At 44.2% G+C, this 27389-nt stretch overlaps 1 protein-coding gene across 2 annotated transcripts in view; it reads left to right on the forward strand.

Annotated features, from left to right (window-relative positions):
- Positions 1 to 27389, forward strand: part of Znf592 (zinc finger protein 592) — a 51235-nt gene that overhangs the window by 19962 nt on the left and 3884 nt on the right. The window contains exons 3-10 of one of the 2 annotated variants that reach the window (XM_028754809.1): positions 6575 to 6660; positions 10318 to 12559; positions 16266 to 16444; positions 23728 to 23904; positions 24183 to 24342; positions 24438 to 24725; positions 24941 to 25053; positions 25418 to 25553. In XM_028754809.1, the coding sequence (XP_028610642.1) occupies positions 10337 to 12559; positions 16266 to 16444; positions 23728 to 23904; positions 24183 to 24342; positions 24438 to 24725; positions 24941 to 25053; positions 25418 to 25553 (3276 nt within the window). In that variant the 5' untranslated portion in view covers positions 6575 to 6660; positions 10318 to 10336. The remainder of the gene's footprint in view (positions 1 to 6574; positions 6661 to 10317; positions 12560 to 16265; positions 16445 to 23727; positions 23905 to 24182; positions 24343 to 24437; positions 24726 to 24940; positions 25054 to 25417; positions 25554 to 27389) is intronic. The other variant, XM_028754808.1, reaches the window with a different exon arrangement.

The following is a 27389-nucleotide window of genomic DNA, read 5'->3' on the forward strand; positions in this document are numbered from 1 at the left end:
CACTAAACAGTGACACTAGAGATGGGTCAGCGGTCCTGTGGAATGACTACTTTCTCCTCCCAGAAATGGAGATTTGGTTTCCAGCAAGTTTTGAGGTTCTTGGATTCCTGCTTAGTTTTGAGGAGTTCTTCATACCAAGGAATGATGCTTTATAAAGTTCAGTGAGAGGCATTCCTTACGGCTATGTATGAGCAAACGAACTGTCTCCTTTTCTCTCAAGTGTCTGGATTCTTTTCTCACAAATGGAGGCCCAGGTAGTACCTAGATCTGTTTGCAAGTAAGGCAAGGCAAAGTAAGTGCAGATTATAAAGTATCAGATTTTATCTGTACTCCCAGCTCTATGACTTCGTTGCCTGCCTAGTGTCTGCTTCAGTCTCCTTTATAGTCTGTATAATTCTTACTCCCTCTACCTCTATTTTGTTTTCTTTTAAATTTTGATTATTTTTATATTATATGTATGGGTGTTTTGTCTGCATGTATATCTCTATACCATATGTGGTGTCCTCAGACACCAGAAGAATGTATTATATATCCTCTGCAACTAGAGTTACAGACAGTTGTGAGCTTGGGTCAAATGGAAATCAAACCTGGGTCCTCGAGAGGAGAGTCCAGTGCTCTTCACCATTGAGCAGTCTCTTCAGTCCCTGTCCCATTTTCTTGTAACACAGCAGCTTTTTTGTGGTAAGCCTCACACAGCGTGCAGTGCCTTTACAATACATAGTTTCATGGGGTTTAGTCTTTTCATAGACTTATCCCCTTATGATTCAGGATCAACCCCTGTCTTCCTCTTGGGTCCTACGGCCTAGTCTTAGAGCTAGTCTTCCATCTCCATTGACTTCTCACTGAACTCACCCTCAGATAGATGTCTAGGCTGATTCTAGGACTAGGTCAGTAGGTGTTTTTTCACTGATGAAATATTTAGGCTTAATCAGTTTCTGTAGAGATCCAGGATTCATAGACAAGGGCTACTCTAGGTAGGTCCTTTCCTATCCACAAGGCCTACCACCCCTTACAGCCTTTCTTTTCTTTTCTTTTCTTTTTTTTTTTTGGTTTTTCGAGACAGGGTTTTCTGTGTAGTTCTGGCTGTCCTGGAACTCACTTGGTAGACCAGGCTGGCCTCGAACTCAGAGATCCGCCTGCCTCTGCCTCCCAAGTGCTGGGATTAAAGGTGTGCGCCACCACCGCCCGTCCGGCTCCTAGAGCGTTTCTTTTTGAGAGTTTCAGGAGTTAGAGTTTAGAGGAGTGGTTAAGCATGTGTTCAGTATGCATGTAGTACCTTACCTTTAGTCTCCAGTCCCCTCCTCTAGTCTTAGAAACTCACACAAACGTGTTGCACATTTGTCAGATGCTTAGCTTGGCAGGTTTTTACCATCCCTGAATTGTCTCAACTCTGGACAAAGGATGTAGTGAGAGTCTAGTAGTGGGTCACCTTCTAGTGAACACAGCAGGGCTTGTCCACAGCGAGGGAGGTGGGCGCGTGCTCAGCGGTCATAAGTGCTGTGGGAAAGGCAGAGGAAAGGGCTGCGGATGAGGGATGGAGGGCTGTGAAGAACATCTACATAGATCAAAGACCTTAGGACCCAAGGAGGAGTCCACGGAGACCTAGAACAAGAATCTTTCTTTTCTTGTCTTCCTTGTTTTTTCATCTTGAATCTCTCTGTGTAGCCCAGGCTGGCTTCCAACTCAACCTCCTGAATTATGGAATTATAGGTATACATTAAGTGAGCAAAGTCTTAGAGATCAGAGAAAGTTGGAAATGTACAAGTTCTGAGGCAGGAGCATGGCCAGAATGCTTGAAGAATGGTCAGGAGAGCTATAGGTGCTATGACAGATTTGGTATGAGAGAGTCTTATGGGGAAGACATACCAGTGAGATCCAGCAGGCTGTGGAGGCTTCAAGAAAGACTGGATCTAACTAGGATGAGACAAGATGGTGTTGGAGCAGGTTGAGAGAAGGACCATTATCTAACCTATATTTTCAAAGCAGCTTTCGGCTGTTACATTGACCATGGCTATTACAGACCAGACAGAATCCAGGCCATGGCGAGAATCCAGGAAAGGTGGTGCTGTTGCTAGTAGTGAGGAATGGCTGGATTTAGATGCATCTTAAAAGTATATATAGTGCATGGTATTTTCTTGTGTGTGAGGTGGGAGGGATGAAGGGAAAAAATTGGCCTCAGCACCTGAAGATGGGCAGTGTCGTCTTCTGAGTAAGGGTGTGTGTAAGAGGAGATCAAAAGTTGCTATTGGGTCTGTTAGACGTGAGGTGTCTGTCAGACATGCACGTACAGTGCCAAGTCTAAAAGTGCCAGGGAATGATTTAGTGAGTTCCTACCAAGGGCTTGTAAAGGCAGGAAAGCCACCACATTACTGAAAACAGCTGTAATAATGGTAGAGAATTATGCCATGAGAGGCAGTAAGTAAAGCAGAGGAAGCTAGGGTGACTCGTGTAAGAACCCCATGCCCTCAGTGTGCCTTTAGTGCTCGTACGAGGTCTAGAGTAGAGTCCTGGCCTTCAGCTTTTGTCCCCACAAGCATAAACCTTTGTAACCTGGGGATAAACTCCCCTCTCTGAGTCCTAGTTTTTTATGCATCAAATCAAGAGTTGGACTAGAAGAATGTTCTAGAAACTAGGAAGCTTTGACCTGTTGAGTCACAATTGCTGTGCCTGGAACCTGAGCATCGTTTCAGTTGTTTGCATGTTGTTCATATTATTACTACTACGATTACTATTTTACATGCATCACATTTTATTAATTTATTTGTGTGTGTGTGAGCTTGTGTGTGTGTGCATGTGCATATGCCGTGGTACATATGTGGAAGGCATACAACAACGTGTAGGAGTTGTTCTTCACCTTCCACCATGTGGGTTCTAGGGCTTGAACTCTGGGCCTTGAGCTTGGTGGTTGGTGCCTTTACCTGTTCAGCTATTCTGTTGGCCCCTGTTAATTTTACACTTTATAGGCAGAGCAGCAGCAGTTACAGTGGCTTTTGGAGGTCTTTTTCAATTCTTACATCCTGTGTAATGCCTGTGCCTGCCATAGAATTCTGTTTTGTCTTATTTGTCCATTGGAACAGCTGTTTCTTAACTACTAATCTAAGGCTGAGACTCCTTGGGCTTTTTTTTTTTTTTTAAGTTGGTTGAGCAACAGGTGTCTCATGAATGAAACAGCCAGTCATTTTGGGTCACTTGACGTGTAAGCAAATCTAGATTATGTCCAGGAGAGTTGTAACTTGTATATGGAAAGGTCTTTTTATCTACCTTAGGAGTCAATACTTAACATAGGAATTTATTATATGCACAAAAGAGCTGGCAAATTTAAGTAGACCAGGCTGGCCTTGGACTCAGAGATCCACCTGCCTCTGCCTCCTAAGTGCTGGAATTAAAGGCGTGCGCCACCGCAGCCTGGCTTAAATTTGTTGTATGTATTTACTTAGTGTCTGCATCCTCGGGCACTTAGTGTACATGTAGAGGTCAGAAGACAACTTGTGGGTATTGGTTCTGTGGGTCCTAAGAATAAAATCAAGGTTGTTAGGCATGACAGCAAGTGTCCTAACCTGCTGAGCCATCTTACCAGACCTGAAATTGTTGTTGAAACTAATCTCAAATGAGGGTTTCTACCCTGAGCTTGATCATTCAGTTCCCAGGCCAAAAAAACCCAAAAAACAAACAAAAAAACCCCAACCAACCAAACAAACAAAACAAAAAAAACAACAACAAACAAAAAAACCCCATACAACTTTTATTTTTATAAAAAGCCTTAATCAGCGCTAGAGCTAGGCAGATATCTGCCTTCTATACCATTATAATTTATTTCCCCATCAATAACCTTGAATTATAACTTGTTATGTACCATCTGGACTGCTCTTCATTCCAATTGGCTAGCTATCAATTCCAGTTGGGTAGCTCTAATGGCCATGTATTCATAACTCCTTGGTGGCTTCCTCTTCCCTTCCCCCCACCCCCTTTGTTTTCCCCTCTTGGTCTTCTCAGACTCCAAGCCTGGGAACCCAAGAACTCCACCTATCTCTCTTCTGCCCAACTATTAGCAGTAGGCATCTTTATTCTCCAATCAGGGTTAACTTGGGGAGCAAGGTTACCTAGCTTCCCTTGGGTGTGTCACTTGGGATGAGACTCCCTCATCCCTGTGTGCAGCCAAGCAGGGAGGGGTGGGGTGCAGTATTTAGCATTACAATACAAGCACAAGATCAAACCTCAATAAGGATTTTTTTTTTTTAATTTGAACATTTTGATGCAAAGGGAAGAAAAAATTCCATATATTCAATGTCAAGTCTATTCTTAGCTATTTATAGCCTTTCTTTTTCTTTCTTTTTTCTTCTACATTTAAATGTTTAATACACACACACACACACACACACACACACACACACACATATATATATATATATATATATATATATATATATATATATATATATGGGGTTTTTTGTGTGTGTTGCTTGGGATTGAACCCAGATCTTTGTACATGTTAGGCATCTCCTCTTCTATTCTTCTGTACTTAGGTACTTAGCTCTGTATATGTTTTACCTGTATAGTAACTTGAATGTATTTTCTGACTATTGAGTCATCTCACTGTTGTCTACATTTTTTTTTTTTAAAGTAAACTACTGCTCTTTTCTGTTATTTGGATAAACAGGCTTCCACTTTAGTTATACAGCCTTCTTTCCCCCAAATCTTCATTTATTTAAATTGAAATGGTTATACTCTCTGGCTTCCATTCTCCTGTCTGTTTTGTGTGTGCACATGTGCATGTTTGGCTGCAAGTGCCTTTACCATTGAATCATTTTGGTGGCCCCTCACATGTGTTTCATAACTCCACTCTCATTTCTCAGGACCTTTCCTGCACTAGTATGGCTTTTCTTCTCCCCCCACCCCCTTTCCCTTCCATGTCTGTTGTAGTACTAGAGGTTGAGTTAGGCCTTTGCACATACTAGGCAATGTTTTACCACTGAATACAACCCTAAGCCCATTTTCTTTCTTTTCTTTTTTCTTTTTTTTTTTTTTTGGTTTTGGTTTTGGTTTTTCGAGACAGGGTTTCTCTGTGTAGCCCTGGCTGTCCTGGAACTCACTGTGTAGACCAGGCTGGCCTCAAACTCAGAAATCCCCCTGCCTTTGCCTCCCAAGTGCTGGGATTAAAGATGTGCACCACCACTGCCCAACTTTAAGGGGCTATTCTAAACTGATATCTATTTACCTTAATTAGGGTTTCTATTTCTGTGATAAACACCATGACCAAAAGCATCTTGAGGTAGAAAGGGTTTATTTTATCTTATAACTTATAAGTCTATCACAGAAGAAGGAAGTCAGGGTAAGAACTCAGCCTACTTTTTTATGGCACCCAGGACCACCAGCCCAGGGATGACACACCATCAATAGTGAGCTAGGCCCTCCTGCATCAATCATCATTCAAGAAGATGAACCACAGGCTTGCCAATATGCCAATCTAGTGGGGGCATTTTCTCAATTGAGGTGCTCTCTTCTATAATATTCTAGCTTGTGCCAAGTTGACATACAGCTAGTCAGTACATCAGAGCTCTTTATGAACAGCATTGTTTAAACTCTTTATTCTAAATGTATAATGTGAGGCCATGGTTCAAAAAAAATCAATGTTTTGTGTTTTGTCCTCTTTTAATTGTTGTTTTCTAGGTTCATAACTTCTGAGATTTTAGTCTATGATCAATTTGCCTTGTTGCTTTGGACCTGAGACAAAGCAACATAACATGCTTAAGGAAACTTGTGGTAGAGTAGCTGTCTGATCTCATAGCTTCTGTGAAACAAACAAACAAAAAAGAAGGGTCTGGGAACACAGTATCCCCTTTAAAAGCATGCCTCTAGTCTGATTTCCTCTTTCAATACAGCCATGGCTGCTAACCAAGCCTTCAAAACACCAATCCTTGGGAGATATTTAAGATCCAAAGCATAGCAGATAATGCCGTGGGTTGAGATCCGTCATTTCAGGGAACTTATGTAAGCATTAAACTTGACACTAGAATTGGTCAGTGAGTTAAAATCTTTTTTTTTTTAGTTAACTAGAAATGGCGGTCACATCCATGTGCACAAATAGACATATGGTGTATATTACTCAGATTTATGGTGTTCAGTTGCTATGTTTTGGGGTAGGATTTTGCTAAAGGCAAGAAGTTCTACCTCCTAATTTTGCTATAGTCATATAAATTTATTATTTTTACCTCTCAAAGAATTCTAATTTGTCAGTTAGACTTGGTGAGACTCCATTCAAAATTAAGATGTTTCTTATTTCTTACTAAAATATTTGGTAAAATTTCCTAGAAAAGCTAGTAGATCCTAGAGGAAGTTGTAATTGTAGCTTTGCTTATGCATTGTTACATTATTCTTCTAACAGGTCATATAAATGACTACTTATATGATTTTTTACCACTTATTTTTACCACAACTCAGTAACACTTGGGAGTATTATTTTATTTAAAGAAAAAAAATATTTTTGAGACATGGTTTCTCTGTGTAGTCTTAGTCACCCCAGAACTCACTCTGTGGACCATGCTGTCTTTGACTCAAGATCTGTCTCTGCTTCCAGAATTATGGATTAAAGGTGTGCACACCACTACCCTGCTTTGGACTCCTGATCTCTAGCCTCCACCTCCCAGAGTGCTGAGGTTGCAGGTATTTGCCACCATACCTATCTTTGTTTTGTTATTTTTTTAAGATGAAGTCTTACTATGCAGCTCAGCCTAGCCTTCTCTCAATCCTCCTGCCTCAGCCTTCCCAAGAGATGAGATTGTAGGTGTGCACCAGCACTCCTGCACTAGCTAACTGACTTTCTAGCAAATAAATTTTATGTCTGATCATTCTCTGAAACCTGTGACGAATTTCTGTGGGAGAACTGAAGTAGAAACTTAAGGGTTCTTTGGAAAGTCACTTGTGTTGGATGGTATTTTGCTGGAGCAAATAAAAGAAGGAACCTTTAGGTAAAATGGACACAGGTAAAAGGCTAAGCCAGACTTGTGAAAAGAATGTTTAACTAAAACAGACAGGTCAAAGGACGTTTTACTAAAACAAGAACGTAAAAAGACATATGATGAAAGTTTTGCTATTGACACACATATATTGGTCCGCCTTACATTAATTACATAGTTGAACTATATTTGTAAAAACATACCCAAAAAACATCTGGTGGTGTGCTGCAGTTTCTTACTGCTTCCTCAGACTTGGGTTGATTGGCAGAGTGAAGTTATGTGCTGAGACGAGGCCTATAGAGGACACGTGATGTTTGGAGGAACTATAAAAGGGCATACAGTGATAGGGCTGAGCTTGGCTTACTCACACAGATGGATACTAGTTGCCCTCACTCTTCATTGATCTTTGGCTCCCTCAACCACGGGAGGCACAGCCGAGAACTTTTCCTGGCATTCTTATTGGCTCTTGTCCCTCCTGTTGACTCAAGCCCAGGCTGAGGCCTGGCTATTCCTACTAGGTCATGCCACCGCTGATGCTAACCCATCTCTACCAAACTGGACTGCTAATATTTCAGTTAAGTGCATCAAGCTACTGCTGCTAACCTGTGAACTAAACTGGCAATTTTCAGACAATACAGATTGGAGTTGCTCCAAAGAACCTTTCTAAACAGGTCCATTTTCCTGTATCCTTTCTTTTCCACTACCTCTGCTGGGTGGTGGGCTAAAAGAGAAGTTAAAGTGCTTCAAAACCATCATTAAAAATAGCCATTAAAAAAATTAAAGCTGGAGGGATGTCTCAGTGGTTAAGAGCTCTTCCAGAGGTCCTGAATTCAGTTCCCAGCAACCACATGGTGGCTCACAACCACCTGTAATGGGAGGGATCCAATGCCCTCTTCTGGTGTGTTTGATGGCAGCAATGGTGTACTCACATACATAAAAAAAATTAAATCTAAAGTAAATAAATAAATAAAAACATGGAAGAATAAGATTCAATAAAAAAATTAAAGTAACAGAATACTACTTATTCTAATGTAATGCCTCTTCATCAAACCCCTGTTCTTTTCTGCAGGACACTGGCCCCAGTAAATGTTTTTCTGTCAACCACTGTTCCTGCACTCCCACGTGCTTTCCCCAGCACTGCAGAGGGGCCAATCTGTCCTACCTTTCTTCAGCGTTCTCCCTTTAGGCATTGAAAGGCAGGAAGAAGTGAGGGAGGGAGCATCTGAAGCAAAGGTCCTGAAGGCATTTCTTCATAGTTATGCTGCCCTGCACATCAGATCACTTGGCATTGGGATGCTGGTATCTGCCTGTTGTTTATGGATTCCAGCATCTAGTCCAGGAGACAAATATCTGTTCTGCTTAAAACTTTAATCTCATTCCAGTGAGGCAGTTTACCGACCCTTTTTAAATAATTGCTATTTTACTTATCTATAACTGGATATCTTCCCAAGAGGATGGAATATAATTTTCTCATTTCCGTGAGAATTCCTGGGCAGGGAGATTCTCTTTGTGGAAGTTTGGAGTCTGGGTGGTTATGATATGAGAGCAAACCTGTTGCTGCTATTGGGGTGGTAAGAGATACACGTTCACCATGCCACCTGCCTCCCTTGTAGTTCTAATGCTTCTCTTCTTTTTCTCCCTTTTAAATTTTATAGAAGTAATTTATTAGTGCAACAGATGTGCACTAAATAACTAAAATAACTTGCTAGTAATTTCATTACCCTAAAGTTTTCTTTTTCTTTTCAATCATAGCTCCAACAAATACTTAATATTATAATCTTATCATGTGATAATACTTTTAGTCTTTTTTAAGTTACAAATAATTTTCTTTGTTGCTGTGTAGATTATTGACCATGTTTTTTATTGATTAAATAATAGTCAAATATTTAACCATTCTTCTTAGGTATTAGTGTAGGCCTTGAATCTTCTATGTAAGAAAGGATGGCCTTGAACTTCTGATCCTCTTGTTTTCACCTCTGAAGTGCTAGGATTATCAGTATTCTCCAACATCTGCCTCACATGACCCTCCCACTTTATGTGGTCCTGGAATCAGACTGACAAAGTCCTTCTGTAGATGCTAGCACCCAGATAGAAGGATTCATCCCCTCAGCCTTGAGATTAATTCTCCAAGACTATAGATGACATATCTTTATCTCATGATATTTTCTATTTTTATTTCATTGTCTTTATTAAGGCTGTAGAGACCACTCAACACTTAATGGCACTTGTTCTTGCAAAGGATCCCAGTTGATTCCAAGTATTCACATAGTGGCTCACAACCTTCCACAATGGGATCCTATGTCCCCTTCTTACTTACAGAGGTACTAGGCTCACACATGGTGCACAGGTGTACATGTGAGCAAAACATTCATATTCATAAAAATGTTTTAAAGGAGGTGTTAATAGAAGCAGCAGCAGCAGTTGGGTGTGATGGCATACACCTTTGATTCCAGCATTTGGGAGACAGGTGAATCTTTGAATTCAAGGACAGCCTAGTTTACATATTGAGTTCCAAGACAGCCAGTGCTATAGAGACCCTGTCTCAAAAATCAGAAGAAAAAGGAGGAAGAAGAAGAAGAGGAGGAGGAGAAGGAGGAAGAGGAAGGGAAAGAGGAGGGAAGGAAGGGAAGAAGGAGGAGGAGAAGAAGAGGAAGAAGAAGAAAAAAGCATGGAGAGGGGAAGAAAGGGAGGGAAAAGAGAAAATGTATATGAATATAAGAATCTGTACATAAATATTTAGTAAAGATCCTCAGAGACTCTTGGCAGCAGTTGCAGAGAACTCTAGGCACCATTTATTCCTGATATTTATTTGTATGTGTGAAATATGTGAGTCACCTAGAAGGGGAACAGAGTCTAGTAAGATATAGGTAGTGAGGACAGGGGTGATAGACAGACCTGTGGGGTGTGGCCATATTGGATAGAAAGGCATCCTCTTCCTTTTGGTTGTGGGGCCACCCAGAAATTAAGACCTTCCAGGCAAGCTTGTCACTACATATAAGCTTCTCTTTTGTTTGTTTGTTTGTTTGTTGTTTGTTTGTTTGTTTGTTTCTCGAGACAAGGTTTCTCTGTGTAGACTAGGCTGGCCTCGAACTCAGAAAATCCGCCTGCCTCTGCCTCCCAAGTGCTGGGATTAAAAGCGTGCGCCACCACCACTGCCTGGCATAAGCTTCTCTTTTTAGCCTTTTTTACTTTTCTGCAGGCTAGAAACCTTAGGGTGAAATTCAGGTATGTGACTATGTAGGACTCTACAGGGGTGAGCCAGCTGCATATATGCATTACTATGATGAGTGGTCAATACAGATGACATAAGACAATTCAGAGAGACCCTGGTGGTCATTCATCTTGTTCTTTGCTTTTCTTGTAGCACTCGTCAGCATCCAGCCATGGGGGATATGAAAACCCCAGATTTTGATGATCTTCTGGCTGCCTTTGACATCCCAGATCCCACAAGTCTTGATGCAAAGGAGGCCATCCAGACTCCCAGTGAGGAGAATGAGAGTCCCCTGAAGTCTTCGGGCATGTGTATAGATGAGAATGTGTCCTTGTCTCACTCAGGATCAGCCCCAGATGTGCCGGCTGTGAGTGTCATTGTCAAGAACACCAGCCGCCAAGAGTCATTTGAAGCAGAGAAAGACCACATTGCTCCTAGTCTCCTACAGAATGGATTCCGGGGCTCAGACCTGCCCCCAGACTCCCACCACTGTGGGAAGTTTGATTCTACTTTTATAAATGGAGACAGTGCTAGGAGTTTCACGAGCAAGCTAGAGCCTTCCAAGTCGGAGCCATTACCCACCTTCAACCAGTTCAGCCCAATCTCTAGCCCAGAACCTGAAGATCCTGTCAAAGATAATGGGTTTGGGATAAAGTCCAAGCACTCTGACAGTTATTTCCCACCTCCTCCTGGGACTGTGGGAGGCCCCGTCCTGGAAGCTCTGGCAAAGTTCCCAGTCCCGGAACTACACATGTTTGATCACTTTTGTAAGAAAGAACCCAAACCAGAACCCTTGCCTTTAGAGAGCCAGCAGGAGCATGAGCAGGGTGGGCAGAAAGTGATGGAGCCTCACAAAGATCTGGATTCCAGTCAGTTCTTTGGGGAAGCTTTAGAGTTCAATAGTCACCCTAGCAACAATATCGGAGAGCCCAAGAAGCTTGTCCCAGACCTTAGTGCTTGCTCCTCTGTGCCCCCTAGGCAGCGTCTGAAGCCAGCCCATTCCAAGCTATCCTCTTGTGTTGCAGCGTTGGTGGCCTTACAGGCCAAAAAGGTGGCCAGTGTCACCAAGGAGGATCAGCTTGGTCACCTAAAGGATTCCTCAGGGCCCACTAAAGAGGGTTCTAAAGGCAGCCCCAAAATGGCCAAGTCACCAAAGAGTCCCCGGAGCCCTCTAGAGGCCACTAGAAAAAGTATCAAGCCATCAGATAGTCCTCGGAGCATCTGCAGTGACAGCAGCAGCAAAGGGTCCCCTTCTGTGGCTGCCAGCTCCCCACCAGCAATTCCCAAAGTCAGAATCAAAACAATTAAGACATCATCAGGGGAAATCAAACGGACTGTTACAAGGATCCTGCCAGACCCTGATGATCCAAGTAAGTCCCCTGCTGAGTCCCCTGCAGGGAGCACAGTTGCTGAGGCTCCAAGTGAGGCACCGGGGGAGGAAGGCGCAGCCATGCCCATGGAAGAGGACTTTGCTGAGGCAGGCATAAATTCAGGGAGTCCCCAGGGTGACAGAAAAGGGGATGAGAATATGATAAAGACCAGTGACTCTTCATCTCCCTGCCGCATCTCTGGGTCCCGGGTCCCAAAAGGATCGGCCCTGAACTCACAGGCAAGCAAGAAGCAACAGAGCACAACACTTCAGGCATCAACCGTGGCTCCTGCCAGCCTCTTGCCCAAAGCTGTGCACTTGGCCAACTTGAACCTGGTCCCCCACAGTGTTGCCGCATCTGTGACTGCCAAGTCCTCAGCACAGAGACGGAACCAGCCTCAGGTCACGCAAATGACAGTGCCCCTGGTGCACCAGGTGAAAAAGGCCGCCCCTCTAATTGTGGAGGTCTTCAACAAGGTCCTTCACAGCTCTAACCCTGTGCCCCTCTATGCGCCAAATCTCAGCCCACCTGCAGACAGCAGAATCCATGTGCCGGCCAGTGGGTACTGCTGCCTGGAGTGTGGAGACGCGTTTGCCTTAGAGAAGAGCCTGAGCCAGCACTACAGCCGGCGGAGTGTTCACATTGAGGTGCTGTGCACACTGTGCTCCAAGACACTGCTCTTCTTCAACAAGTGCAGCCTGCTTCGGCATGCCCGTGACCACAAGAGCAAGGGACTTGTCATGCAGTGTTCTCAGCTGCTTGTGAAGCCCATCTCTGCGGACCAGATGTTTGTGGCGGCTCCTGTGAACTCCACTGCACCAGCAACCCCAGCCGCTTCTTCCTCCCCCAAACCTGGCCCCACTTTGGACAATGCCAGCTCTGTAATTCCAGCCTTGCCACTTTACCCAGACCCAGTGAGGCTCATCCGGTATGGAACCAAATGTCCTGAATGTCACAAGCAGATGCGAGATTATATGGTCCTGGCTACACATTTCCAGAGGACAGCAGAGGAAACCGAGGGACTAGTAAGTAGACTCTCACGTTGTTGAGTGTTGAGCCTCAGGCCCATATAGGTTTCCTGTTGGGGACTGGAGAGAGCCCATTAGAATGGGAGCAGAGGTAGAGTCTTAGTCTCAGAGAAGGACATCTAGCTTAATGGTTAGTGTCTCACCTGAATACAGAGAGCTTGGTTTTTTTATTTGGGAAGATAATTCTACCCATACCCGTGGGGAAAGCCTGAAGATCCAACAAGTATAGCCAGGGGAATTGTGGTATTTGCTTATAGTTGTAGTACTTAGAAGGCTAAAGCAGAGGGATCATGAATTTGAGACCAGAGCAAGACTCTGTCTCAACAGACATGTCTCACTGGGCATGCTCCAGGTTCTACTTCCAAGCAGACTGGCAGTCAGTTTGGTCCAAATTCAGGCCTGTTAGGGCTTAGGTGGGTGGTCTCTTTCTAGCCTTTCGCAGATGGTAACATGGTTTTGGGAAGTGCCCGGAGAACCTGGGGATAGAATCACTGCGTTTGTCCCTTAGTCTGTTTTCTAAGATCATTCTGCCCCTCAGTAGACAGAGCTGTTGAGCAGAACCTCTCTGGAGATAGGGCCAGAGGCAAAGCTGAGGAGGAAAGGAGAGTGGCTAGGCATGTAGGCTCCATGCAGAGGTTTTGTGGGCCTCTATCCTTCATCCATGTTCTCCCAACTCTAGAAAAGGAGCTTTTCTGCTTATTCTGATTCCTGGTTCTAGTTGGTGAGATATGTGGTTTGGTTTTGCACTTGGTGCTTACCCTTGACTGCCCTATTGCTATTGCTATTGCTAGCAGATTCTGTCAAGAAGGCAGCTTCAAGTTGTGTTAGTACAGTTACAGCACTGGAACTGGAGCTGGAGGCAGGAGGGCTATGTAATAAGACTTCATCTTTAAAAAACAGAAAGGCCTTCAGATTGTGTGTGTGTGTGTGTGTGTGTGTGTGTGTGTGTGTGTGAGAGAGAGAGAGAGAGAGAGAGACCGAGAGACCGAGAGACCGAGAGACCGAGAGACCGAGACCTGTCTGTGGTGGTACATTAATCCTAACACTTGAGAGGAAGAGACAGTCCAGTCTGGTCTACCTGGGCTGGGCCCTTCTATGCCAATCACTAATAAGGAAATGTCCTGTGGACTTGCCTACAGGCAATCTGATGGAGATATTTGGTCAATTGAGATTCTTCTTCCTCAAATCTAGCTTGTATCAGGTTGACAGAAGAACATCCAGGAAGGATACAAAAATTACCCAAAAGAAAGTGTCTTAGATTGGGCTGTAAAGAGGCACCATGACCACAGCAACTCAAAAAAAAAGCATATAATTGTACCTGGCTTACAGTTTAAGCTGTTCAATCCATTATTATTATGGAGGAAAGCATGGCAAGGGGTAGGCAGACATGGTGTTGAGATGTAGCTGAGAGCTACATCTGGATCTGCAGGTAGTGGAAGATAGAGCCATTGGGACTGGCTTAGACTTTTGAAAACTACAGGTCCCACCCCAATGAAACACTTTCTCTAATAAGGCCACATCTACTCCAACAAGGCCACACCTCCTAATCCCTCTCAGGTAGAACCACTCCCTGATGACCAAGCATTCAAATAATATGAACCCATGGGGCCATTCCTGTTCACACCACCACAGTTACTGTAGCCTCTTACCTTCATCTCTTCGTTCCATTTTTCTTCTGATGAGTCAAGTGGTGTGTAGCCAGCATCCTCTCCCAGGGGCTTCCATCTTCTTGTTTATCCTAGCATACTTGAGTTGGGCTAGGACTGTTTTCTGAATTTGGTCATTGAAGATCTTTGGCCATGGAGATCTGGTGCCTGGGTCTATGAGATTTTCCACATTGCTTTTTACCCAAATTCTAAAGTTGTGTGTAGGTAGAAATTGGCATAGGATCAGGGCTGGCACCTCTCATACTACATCTTCCTTGTGCCACTCTGTCCTTGTGGGAACTACAGAAAAGCACAACCAGACATTATGGGAGAGACTGCTCTGGAAGGCTGTTGTGCTTCTCTCAGCCTAGTCTGAATCCTTCATAGTATCTCCTGTTGCTAAATGTGGCTTCTAGGGAGGAAGACTTGAGATCAGGAATTGGCCTTGATGGCCACCGGGCTTGGGTTTCCATGACAATACCAGTGTCAAGCCACATACCCTGGGCAAAGGGTGTTCAGATAGATAGGATACAGCCCCTTACCACAGCAAGGAACAGCATGCTTGGATTTATGTCTTCCTCCTGGAAGTCTGCACTGAAGCATAACTACTTTCCCCTACATTGACTGAGTATGGGTAGGGTGTTGGGATAGAATGTCAGCAAAGAGGTCTATATCACCACCACCACCACCATCTTCTTTTCCTCCTCCTCCTCTTCTTCATCTTTTTCCTCCTCTTCCTTGTTTTTTTGAGACAGGGTCTCTCTTCATAACTGTGTGGAACTCACAGACCAGGCTGGTCTTGAACTCAGAGATCCACCTTCCCTCTGCCTCCCAAGTGCTAGGATTAAAGGCATGGACCATTATGCCTTTACATGGTAGAGCGTATTTTCTTGTTTTTTTTTTTTTTTTTTTTTTTTTTGGTTTTGGTTTTTCGAGACAGGGTTTCTCTATGTAGCCCTGGCTGTCCTGGAACTCACTCTGTAGACCAGGCTGGCCTCGAACTCAGAAATCCACCTGCCTCTGCCTCCCAAGTGCTGGGATTAAAGGCGTGTGCCACCACCTCCCGGCTCTCTTGTTCTTTTTAAAGATTTATTTATTTATTTTATGTATATGAGTACACGGTTGCTGTCTTCAGACACACCAGAAGAAGGCATCAGATCCCATTACAGATGGTTGTGAGCCACTGTGTGGTTGCTGAATTGAACTGGGGCCTCTGGAAGAGCACACAGTGCTCTTAACCACTGAGCCATCTCTCCAGCCCATCTTTTTGTTCTTAAGCTTTTATTTAACTAAGCTGTCATCACACCTAGTAAAATTAATGACATTCTTTAACATTACCACACAATCTATATTCAAGCTTTTATAATTCCATTAAAAAGTCTTACAGTGGACCCCTATTTTTATTGTTTATCTTTATTTTGAAGCAATGTCTCATGTAGCTCTGGCTAGCCTCTAATTCACTCTGTAGTCAAGGCTGGCCTTGAATTCCTGATCTTCTTGCTTCTACCTCCCAAGTGCTAGGAATACAGGTATATATCTAGCTTTTTAACAAACACCTGTGTTTCTCTAAGTAACACAGGCTGGTCTCAAACTCATGACCCTCCTGCCGAGCACTAAGGTCAGAAATATGTGCCACTATGTTTGGCTTATTTTTTTGCTAGCTTGCTTGTTGGATTTTTGTTTGTTTGTTTTTTGTTTGTGTTTATAGTGCAGTGCTTCAGTGTAGAACCTCCAGCATGCAAGGCAAGCTCTCTACCTCTGAGCTATGCCTCTGGCCTCAGTCGGAATTGTATCCTTTTCAGGGCTATTTATTTACATAAATCACAAACTACATTGGTCTACTTTCTTCCTTTTTTCCTTGTTATTGTTTTGGTTTTGTTGAAACAGGGTATCAGTATGTAACCAAGACGGTCCTAGAATTTGTGGCAATCCTTGGACCTCCATCTCCCAGGTTCTGGGATCCCAGGCATTAGCTACCTAGCTGTTACAGTCTATGACAGTGTGCTCTCCCACACCACTCCACCTGTGTCATTTGCTCTCTTGGTGTTCTTTCCTAGACTTGCCAGGTATGCCAGATGCTGCTGCCCAACCAATGTAGTTTCTGTGCACACCAGCGGATCCATGCACACAAGTCCCCCTACTGCTGCCCGGAGTGCGGTGTCCTCTGTCGCTCTGCTTACTTCCAGACTCATGTAAAGGAGAATTGCCTACACTATGCCCGAAAAGTGGGCTACAGGTGGGTGCTACCTGGCTTACTGTCCTGGTATTGCCCAATGGCAGGTCCTTTTTCTAGGCTGAAACTTGTTTTATACTGAGATTTGGTTTTAAGGACCCAGTGGGGGTTGGGGGGGGGCAAGAGGTTGTTGGTGAGATGGCTCAGTGTTACCTACTGATGAGCCTATTGACCTGAGTTTGATACACATTTTACCCACATGCTACAAGGAGAGGAACAACTCCTATGGTGGTTTCTCTGACCTGTACACCCATGTCATAGCACATGTACTAATACATGTACAAATACACACAATCAATCAACGATAAATAAATGCTGTTAATTTTTCTTTTAAAAGAAGCTGGGAGGGTGGAAAAAAAAAAAACAAACCAAGAACCCAATAGGACAATGGGGAAATGGGTTACTGGATAAAGCATTTGTCACACAAGTGTGAGGACCTAAGTTCAAATTCCAAGACCTTTGTAAAATTGGGCATAGCAGCATGTGTTTGTAATTCCAATGCTTTTTGTGGTGAGATGAGTGGGGATAGGAGAAGCCCTGGATCCTTGTAGCAAGATAGCTTGGTATATACCACAATGAACCACAAAGAGACCCTGTCTCAGGGCAAAAAGCAAGGACTGACATCTAAGGTTGCTTTCCAACCTCCACACTCACTCTTTTACATGATCACACTGTGACACATGCACACCTTCATACTGACACACAAATGGACACACACAGACACTTACACACACACAGCTAAACAGGACAAACATGTTGGCTAGTGGGTGTGAGATGTAGTTGAGTTGGTAGAGTGCTTGCCTAGCATGCTTAGAAATCCTAGATTTGATTCATGATAGGATGTAGAGATAGGAAGATCAGGAGTTCAAGGCCAGCCTGGGCTACCAGAAACCTTCCCTCAAAAAACAAATGAAAGCAGTGCTGGCTGGTGGTTGGATAGACGTTTCTGTTTTATGAAGGAAAGGAAGGGATGAGAGAGAAAATTAGTTTTTTAGAAGGTAAATATTATAGCCGGGCATGATAGCCTATGCCTTTAATCCCAGAGCTCAAGGCAGAAGTACTCGGATCTCTGAGTTCAAGGCCAGCCTGAACTTAGGCTCTACAAAAATGAGCTCCAGGAGAGTCAAGATTACACAGAGAAACTCTGTCTCAAAAAAAAACCAAAGGAGAAGAAAAGTTAAATATTAAACCAAGAGTGGTGGCACATTCTTGTAGTCCTGGAATTTGTAAGGTAGGAGCAGGAGGATCCGGTGCTGTTGTCATACCTGGATACTTAGCAAATTCAAGGGTAGCCCATACCACAGGAGACCATTTCTTAAGATACAAAACATGGCTGGGTAAATGGCGTGGTAGATAAAGTGTTTCAGTGCAGTCATGAGGCTTTAGACCTCCAGAACCCATACAGAATCCAGGCAGAGCTGGCAGTCACCTGTAACCCCAGCATAAGAAGCAGTGACAGTGGATCCCCAGAGCACACATCCTAGCTATATTAGTGGAACTGGCATACTCTGGGTTCAGTAAATAAAGCGAAGAGTGTTAGAGGAAGATACCCAAAATCAACCTCAGGTCTCCAAACACAGCTGTACATATATGTGCATACACATACCACCTACATAACAAGAAATAGGTTTTAAAAAACCTTCAAAACACAAAAATAAAATTAAATATTAGAGTAAATAGCCTTGCCTTACACAAATGCTGGGATTACAAGTGATACTATCAACGCCCAGCTTGTCAGTTTGGTTTTCAAAAGTATATATATTTAGTGGAGCATTGGAGGCACTTGATTGTAATCTCAGATCCCAGGGACTAGAAGCATGAAGATTCAGAGGAATTGAAGGCCAGGAGCTGGAGGAATGGGGCAGCAGTTAAGAACTCTTGAGGGTCTTCCAGAGGACTTGAGTTCAGTTCTCAGTACTCACAGGACAGCTAATAGTGATCTGTAACTCTAGTCCCACAGGATTGGTGCTCTCTTCTGGCTTCCACAAGTACTGGACACATACGGCATATAGTCATATACACTGACAAAACTCCTTTACCGACAAAATAAAAATAAACTTTACGAAAAAAAAGTTCAAAGCTGGGCAGTGGTGGTGCATACCTTTAATTCCAGTGAGAGAAGCAGGCAGAGTTGGAGATAGCTTGTCTACAGAGTGAGTTCTAGGACAGCCAGGGTTACACGCACACACACAAACACACACACACACACACTAACTCAGAATGGAATGGTCAGGAAACTTTCTGAAAGAAGATTGTCCTAGATCCTGTTGTATTGCTGTGATGAAACACCATGAGCAGGTTAACTTGTAGAAGAAACATTTAATTTTTTAATTTTGCTTACAATTTGAGTGAGTCATCATGGCGGGGAGCGAGGCAACAGGCCGACAGACAAAGCACTCCAACAGTAGCTGAGAGCTCACATTTGTTCTGCACTTGCAGACAGAGAGAGGGACTAGGCCTGGCTTAGGCTTTTAAAACCTCAAAGCCTACCCCTGGTGACACGTATCTAACAAGGGCAAATCTATTCCAACAAGGTCACACCACCTAATCCTTCCCACACGTTCTACTAAGTGGGGACTAAACACTCAAACGTGAGCCTGTGGCAGCCAGCCCCATTCACACCACTACAGGGGTACTCAGAGGGTTTCAAGCAGAGGGATAAGGGAGAGTATATATGGCAAAGTAGAGATCAGGAGACATCAAACACAAAACGGATGACCAGAGTGACAAGCAGGTGTATGGAAAAGGCGTGTGAATGTGACCTGCAGGCTGGGGAGAGATGAGCTGGGGAGCTGGCAGGGTCAGGCCAGGCAACACCCTATGTTCCTTGACAACCTTGTGGACTTTAGTCAGAGCAGCGAAGAGCTACAGAAAAGCTTGCAACAAGAGTGTAATCTGGCTCATCAGTTATTTTGGATTAAAATTAGTAATAATTTATTTATTTATGAGGGAGAGTGCGTGCCAATGTGCCTGTAGAGAGCAACTTGAGGAATCAGTTCTGCCATGTGGGTCTTGGGAAGAGTCCTGGCCTCTACAAGATGGCTCAGCAGGTAAGGGCACATACTGCTCTTGCAGAGGATCCAAGATTGGTTCCTAGAGTTCACACTGGACAACTAACAGCCGCCTATAACTTTAGCTTCGGGAGATCCAATTCCCTCTTCTGGCCTCTATGGATATGGAACTTATATGAACAAACTTATACACATATACTTACATACATAATTACAAATAAAATCCTTGCTGGGTAGTAGTGCCACACACCTTTAATCCCATCACTCAGGAGGCAGAGACAGGTGGGTCTCTGGGAAGTCCAGGCCAGCCTAGTCTACATAGTGAATCCTAGGATGGCCAGGGGTACACAGAGAAACCTTGTCTCAAAAAACAAACAACAACAAAGAAATCCTTTTTGTAAAACAAAACAAAATAAAAGCTCTTAGAGTCTTTTAATCTTTGACTTAAGTTTATACAGCTAATTCTAATATCAAATCCAATCTAACAGCAATTCATTCAATACCAAAATATTTTGGGAGATAGGTCTTTTTCCCCCTTTATCTTGGGTTTTTGTTGTTTTGAGACAGGGTGTTGTTTATATGGCTCTGGCTGGCCTGGAACTTGCTATATAGACCAGGCTGGCCTTGAACTAAAAAAGACCTGCCTGTGTCTGCCTCTGCCTCTCCCTCCCAAATACTGGGACTAAAGGTGTGTGCAACCATGCTCAACACCAAGATACTTTATTTTAATCTTTTTTTTTTTTTTTTTTGGTTTTTCAAGACAGGGTTTCTCTGTATAGCCTTGGCTATCCTGGAACTCACTCTGTAGACCAGGCTAGCCTCGAACTCAGAAACCCACCTGCCTCTGCCTCCCAAGTGCTGGGATTAAAGGCGTGCGCCACCACCGCCCAGCTATTTTAATCTTTTTTCTCCTAAATTCTAGAAATTGAACCGGAGGCTTCAAGTGCTGGTCAAGCACTCTACTACAGAGCTAGATGCCTCTCAGTCTGTCTTTGAATTGTCAATTCTAGAGATTCTCAATGGCACAGATAGGTTCCCAGCTTCAAGCTTGCACTCTTTTTACCTTAGATTTCTGTGTGCTACACACCTGGCTTTGTTCTCTTTTTTAAGTGAACACGTAGGAGTAAATATGAATGCCAAATTCTAACTTTGTGCTTACCTCTCTAAGACACTGACAGACTGTTTTCCAAAGCAACTGTACCATTTAAATTCCTACATGCAGAGAGTGAAGTTTTTATCTGTCATTGCCAATATTTGTTACTAAGTTTCTTTAGATACATGATTTGCAGATACTTCTTCCCATTCTTTTGGTGGAAATGCTGTTTAATAATTTCTAAAAATATAACTATGCTCCATTTTACTGAGTGCTGCTACAGTTTTACAGTATTAGTTTGTATTTTTTTATTCTTTCTGATTTTTTTTTTAAGGACAGGACATTATATATGTATAATGTATACATATATACATTGTATATATGTATCATAGTTATATTTATGTAAATGTACATATATGTTTTAAGAAATTAAAATTTTGATTTTTTTTATTCCTTTTGATAATTTCATATGTGTATATATGTGTTTTAATTAATCCTTCCTTTCATCCCATTTCTCTTTTTTCTTTTCTTTTTTTCTAGAACTCACTCTGTAGACCAGGCTGGCCTCAAACTCAGAGATCCGCCTGCCTCTGCCAAAGCGTTGGGATCAAAGGTGTGCGCCTTTTCTCCTATTTCTTGTCAGCCTCCATACCCCATCCTTCCAAGTCACTTTTCCAGATTCACCTGACTTGGTTTCATCCTGTGACCTATTTAGTTTAACCAGGGTCATCTGTGTGAGCATCGCAATGGAACTGCCCATGAGTTCTGTCTGGTAAAATCACCAGTACCCAGCTGAAGGCAGTGACTTCCTTTCTCCCTGAATTTCTCAGTAGCCAATGGTTCAGCAATGAGGACCATGCCCTCCCCACCACCACTCCACCCTCCATGCCTGTATAGAGGAGCCCGTTTTTATGCTGACCCAACTATCAATGCCTGATGCTATAAGTTTCTGATGGCAGTGGCTGTGTCTTGCTCAGAAGATGGCATTTCACAGCCCCTTTCCCTAGTTTTCAACTCTTAGATTCTCTCTTTTAAAATTTGTTTATTATGGGTGTTTGTGTGCATGTATGTTTATGAACCATGTGTAAGCCTGGTATCCACAGAGACCAGAGGAGAGTGTCAAATCTCATGGAACTAGAGTTATAGATGGTTGTTAGCCATCATGTGGGTGTTGGGGGATCAAACCCAGTCCTTTGGAAAAACAGCCAGTGCTCTTAAGTGCTGAGTCATTTCTCTAGCCATGTTTCAATCTTTCTGCCCTCTCTTCCACAAATGTTGTAGAATTTTAAAACAGGGCTGGAGAGATGGCTCAGTGGTTAAGAGCACTGACTGCACTTCCAGAGAGGACCTGAGTTCAATTCCCAACAACCACATGATGGCTCACAACCATCTGTAATGGGATCCTATGCCCTCTTCTGGTGTGTCTGAAATAAAAATTAAATAAATAAATAAAAATAAATCTTAAAAAAAGAAAAAAGAATTTTAAAACAATCTATCTTTTTTTTCCCTTTTTTTTTCTCCCCCCTTCCCCCTTCTCTTCTCCTTCTTGCTCTGCCCCTACTCCTTGCTCTGGGCCCATACACTGTTGCTGTCTTCAGAAACCCATATGAGGGCATCAGATGTCATTACAGATGGTTGTGAGCCACCATGTGGTTGCTGGGATTTGAACTCATGACCTCCTGAAGAGCAGTCGGTGCTCTTAACCACTGAGCCATTTCTCCAACCCACAATCTGTCCTTTTAAAAAAAAAAAAAAATTGGAATGTGGTTAGTGATGTCATAAGAAACCAAAATTATGGGCTAGAGAGATGGCTCAGCAGTTAAGAGCACTGACTGCTCTTCCAGAGGTCCTGAGTTCAATTCCCAGCAACCTCATGGTGGCTCACAACCATCTGTAATAGGATCCAGTGCCCTCTTCTGATGTGTCTAAAGATAGCTACAAAGTATTTATAAATAAAACAAATTTTAAAAAATTAAAAAAAGCTGGGTGTTGGTGGCGCACGCCTTTAATCCCAGCACTTGGGAGGCAGAGGCAGGTGGATTTCTGAGTTTGAGAGTTCGAGGCTAGCCTGGTCTACAGAGTGAGTTCCAGGACAGCCAGGGCTACACAGAGAAACCCTGTCTCAAAAACAAACAAACAAACAAAAAAGAAAGAAAGCAAAATTATACTATTTAAATAGTATATTGTTTTCTTATTGCTGATAATAGAAAAAGTTAAATAATATATACTTATTTCTTTTAAAAATTTACATTTTTACAACATATAATTATAAAACTGTCTTCTTTCTTTTTTAAAATGTGGCTATAGGAGGGAAATACTTCTGTGTGCCAGAAGTTAACTACTTTGTGTGTATGTTCTTGCATGCATGGTATATGTATGTGGAGGCCTGTGTACAACTTTTGGGAGTTGGTAGTTCCCTGCCATTTGGGTTCTGAGAATCGAACTCAGGTCAAGAGTTGGCAGCAAGAACCTAGACCTGCTGAGACCTCTTACTGGCATGGAACTAGATTTGTAATATAATTTCATTAATTTAAAACTTAGCAGCTTTCACACCTAGAGCTACCCAGAGAAACCCTGCCTCAAAAAACAATCAATCAATCAGTAGAAAGCGGCATCCACGTTACATTGCAGCTACAGAGCAGTTCTTGCTCACAGCGGTTCCTAGTGCTGTTGAGAGTACTTCCTGGTCTCTCAGGGTTGACTGACTGCAGTGGTCACTGCAGTGGGTATCATACCCTTGTTGCACTGGTTAGGGAGCCATCCCTAATTTCTTAGTGGTAGCACACAGGAAGGGAAAGGCTTTCTACAACTTTCCTTTGAAATTCCCCTTGTACTTCTGTGTTGTCATCCTTCCAGTTGATAGCCTTCTTCCTCTCTTTTCCTATCAGCTTCTCTCAGGAGGCTCAGAGGTTTGGTTTATAGGATGGCCAGTCTGGGTGGGTGGGGGGGTGGGGTGAGGATTATCTCTCCTTCTCTACCAGATATGACCTTGGGCTCGAGGAGTCTTGTGCATTCACTTTGTGCAGATAGTAGCAAGCACAATATTAGGATGTATATGTAGAGGCTGCAGCCTATGGGCTGGAATGAGGGAGAAGAGCCCTGAGGTGGCTCTCTTCTTGAGTGCCATCCCCCTCTTCCAGCATCAAGCCTAAATCTAACACACTCTCACCTTTGTTGTCCAGGTGCATCCACTGTGGTGTCATCCACCTGACTTTGGCCTTGCTGAAAAGTCACATCCAGGAGCGACACTGCCAGGTTTTCCACAAATGTGCATTCTGCCCCATGGCCTTCAAGACTGCCAGTAGTACGATGGACCACAGTACCACCCAACACCCCACCCAGCCCCACAAACCCTCCCAGTGAGTGCAGCTGCAGGACCAGTAGGTCCTGTGGGGCAGAGAGGGTGGCCTGGATGCTGTAAGGGTGGTACAAAGATGGGCTGGGGAGCTGATGCTATGGAGAGCTATGTGGAATCTCCTGAGGACATCCCAAGGCAGGAAAAGATGAACGCTGGCTCAGGCTAGTGGATCCCCAATCCTCACTCTGGTTCAGAGAGAGCAGAGACAGGGGAGAGGGTCTGTTTGATTCTGCCAGCAGAGCCCTGGTTACCTCACACCTCCGGGGCTTGTTTTGTCAGGCTCATTTATAAGTGCTCCTGTGAAATGGTCTTCAATAAGAAGAGGCACATTCAACAGCATTTTTACCAGAATGTCAGCAAGACGCAGGCGGGTGTCTTCAAGTGCCCCGAGTGCCCACTCCTGTTCCTGCAGAAGCCAGAGCTAATGCGGCATGTCAAGGTGAGGCCCCTGGGAAGCAGCGATGCGCCTCGGGCTCGGGGGTGACTCTGCATTGTTTCCCTTGCCCAGTCAGTAATCCCTCTCCCAATCCCCAGAATACCCACGGTGTTCCCCGGAATGTGGAGGAGCTGTCAAGCCTCCAGTCTTCAACAGACACATCTTCTAGCCGCCCTGGTTCTCGAGCTCCCTCTGAGCCCCCAGCTACACATGTAACCGCTAGAGGCAGCTCCTTGACTGCTGGCCGTTGGGGCCGGCCAGAAGCTCACCGCAGGGCCGAAGCAAGGCCCCGGATGAGGAGCACTGGTTGGACCTGCCAGGAGTGCCAGGAATGGGTTCCTGATCGAGAGAGCTACGTGTCCCACATGAAAAAGAGCCACGGTCGGGTAAGTGCAGCCACATGCCACTGTGCAGCACTGGGGTTCTTGGGCTTTGTCCTGTGAGATGAGGGTCCTCTTGTGTGACTAAGCTCTCAGCTTCCTGTGCTTTGGGAAGGCTGGGAACTACAGATCTTAAGGTCTTCAGCATGTCTTATCAGGTCATATCATTTAAAACAGACTTAGGATTCTGATGTTTTGGGGCTTGTTTACTCTTCCCTTAGACACTGAAGCGGTACCCATGCCGGCAGTGTGAACAGTCTTTTCACAACCCCAGCAGCCTGCGCAAACACATTCGCAACAACCATGACACAGTAAAGAAGGTCTACACTTGTGGGTGAGTCTGGAAGGGGCGGGGAAAAGCCTGAAATTCAAAAAGCTTTGTCTGTGACTTCACTGGGGCTCCTCTGTGCTGTGAGATCAGGGGCCTAAAGCAAGGGAATAACGAGTTCCTTGTAGGAAAACACCAGCCAAGTGAGAAATCGGGTGAACCAGGAGCTGGCTTCCAGGGCTGGAAGCTCTTGATTCTCCTCAATTTCCACCCCTGGATTTTCTCACTGGGGCCTGATATCTGAGAGTAGAGATGGGGCTGTGACAGATGACAGTGCTCTGTCTGTTCATGTAGCTTTCAGTCCTGTTATTTGTGAGGAACACTGGGGGAACCTGGAGTTTCACCTACCTCCTCAAACATGCTCTTGCAGGTACTGCACCGAGGATAGCCCCAGCTTTCCTCGGCCCTCCCTCCTGGAGAGCCACATCAGCCTTATGCACGGTATCAGAAACCCTGATTTGAGCCAGACGTCCAAAGTCAGACATCCAGGTGGACAGTCCCCTCAGGTGAGTGTGGGATCACTGCTGTGGACTTGTTGCTCAGTGAGGCCTGGGATTGGGAAGGTGTTAGAAGGGCTTCAAGAGCCCAGTAATATTTGTGACCATGGAGCAAGCAGAGTAACAATGTGATCACAATTTTTATGTGTCCCATTAGGGCACTGAATATAAAGAAACAAGAACAAAGATCCATGGGGAAATCCATCAGTCTTTTGCTGCTGTTACCTGACTTCTGCTTCCTCAAAATCCAATGAGTCAGTCAGGCAGAGCTACCTTGTCAGGGAAGGATTATTACTTCCCTGCTGCACTAGCTGTGGGAAGACTCCCATCTAGAACCCTCTCTGCCAGCCCCTTGCTTGCTTCCTTCCCTTGTTCCTGTTGCATGCTCCTTTCCCGATCCCGGTGAGCTTCTAGAACAGCCTGATGGTCCCTGTGCTGCAGAATCTTCCCACATCATGGCACAGGGCCAAGTGCTCTGAGTGGGTCTGAGAGCTACCTGGAGGCCATAGGCTGTCCTGAAACTTTTGGCTATTAAGGGAATGGTGCTAGCTAGCAGAAGCCTTTGCACACAGAGTAGGTAGAGTATCACTTTCTTTCATTTCTTTTTTTGGTCAGCACCAATACATGAGAACATGTACAACCTCCCTTTCCTTCAGTGCTGTGCATGCCCTTTGACATAGCAGCTCTGCTCTAGGACTTTTTGCTTAGAGAGCCTTAGGCCTTAGGCATTGCGGTGTATTCAGTGACAAAGAGGAAACTTAGGTGTCTGCTGGAGGATACTGTCAGCCCACAGTTAGTGTGCTGCCACTAGAAGAAAGACGCTTCTGTGTTTGTTCACATGGGGACAAGTTCCAGCGTACATTATTACGTACAAAAGTGCAGAGTGAGAGAAGTGCATATAAGCAGTGACGTGCAATTGTTTACAGCTTGCTTGTATTTTTTTAAGCATGCATGAGATGTTTCTTGGAGGAATCATAAAACCCAGGATTCCTAGTTTACTCTCTTATTGGGATGATAAAGACTATGGGCAAAAACTATTTGGAGAGGGAAGACTTTATTGCAGCTTACAGTTTATAGTCCATCATGGAGGGAAACCCGGGGCCAAAATTCAAGGGAGGAACCCGAGGGCAGGAACTGAAGCAGAGAGCATGGAGGAGCAGTGCTCATTGGCTTGCTCTCTATGTCTTGCTAAGCCTGCTTTCTAATATAGTCCAGAAATACCTACACAGGGGTAACACCACCCACAGTAAGCTGGGCCTTTCCATGTCAAGTCTAATGAAATCTAATCTAATATCAGTCTAAGAAAATGCCCTGTAGACTTGTCTATAGGTCAGTCTGAAGGAGGCATTTCTAATTGTGAGGTTCCCTCTACTCGGATGACCCTGGCTTGTGTCAAGCTGACAAACACTAAGCATAGCAGGTAATCCATTCTGTGACTAACAGACCTGAGAAGTGGGCTAGGCAGGACTCTTTACCTTCCTGTTAGGCATCTGTACACAACACTAAAAATAAAGGACTGGGGCTGCAGAGATGCCTCAGAAGTTAAGAACTCTTCTTGTGACTGTGAGAAGACTCAAATTAGATTCCCAGCACCCATGTGGTGGTTCAGAACTACCCATAAATGCAGTTCCAGAGAACCCAATACCCTCTTCTGACTTTCTCAGGCACCAAGTATGCACATGGTGTACATACATACGCGCAGGTAAAACGCACATGAAAGAAAATGAATAAATCTGTCCCTAGAACCCACAGTGGAGGGAGAAAAAATGACTCCCCAAAAGTTGTCTTCTGACCTCCGCCTGAGTTCCATGGCACTTAATGAGCAGAAGGTGCATGTGAGCTTGG

The sequence above is a fragment of the Grammomys surdaster genome, unplaced genomic scaffold (genome assembly GCF_004785775.1).
Source record: "Grammomys surdaster isolate TR1022 unplaced genomic scaffold, NIH_TR_1.0 126036, whole genome shotgun sequence".
Classification (NCBI taxonomy): Eukaryota; Metazoa; Chordata; class Mammalia; order Rodentia; family Muridae; genus Grammomys; species Grammomys surdaster.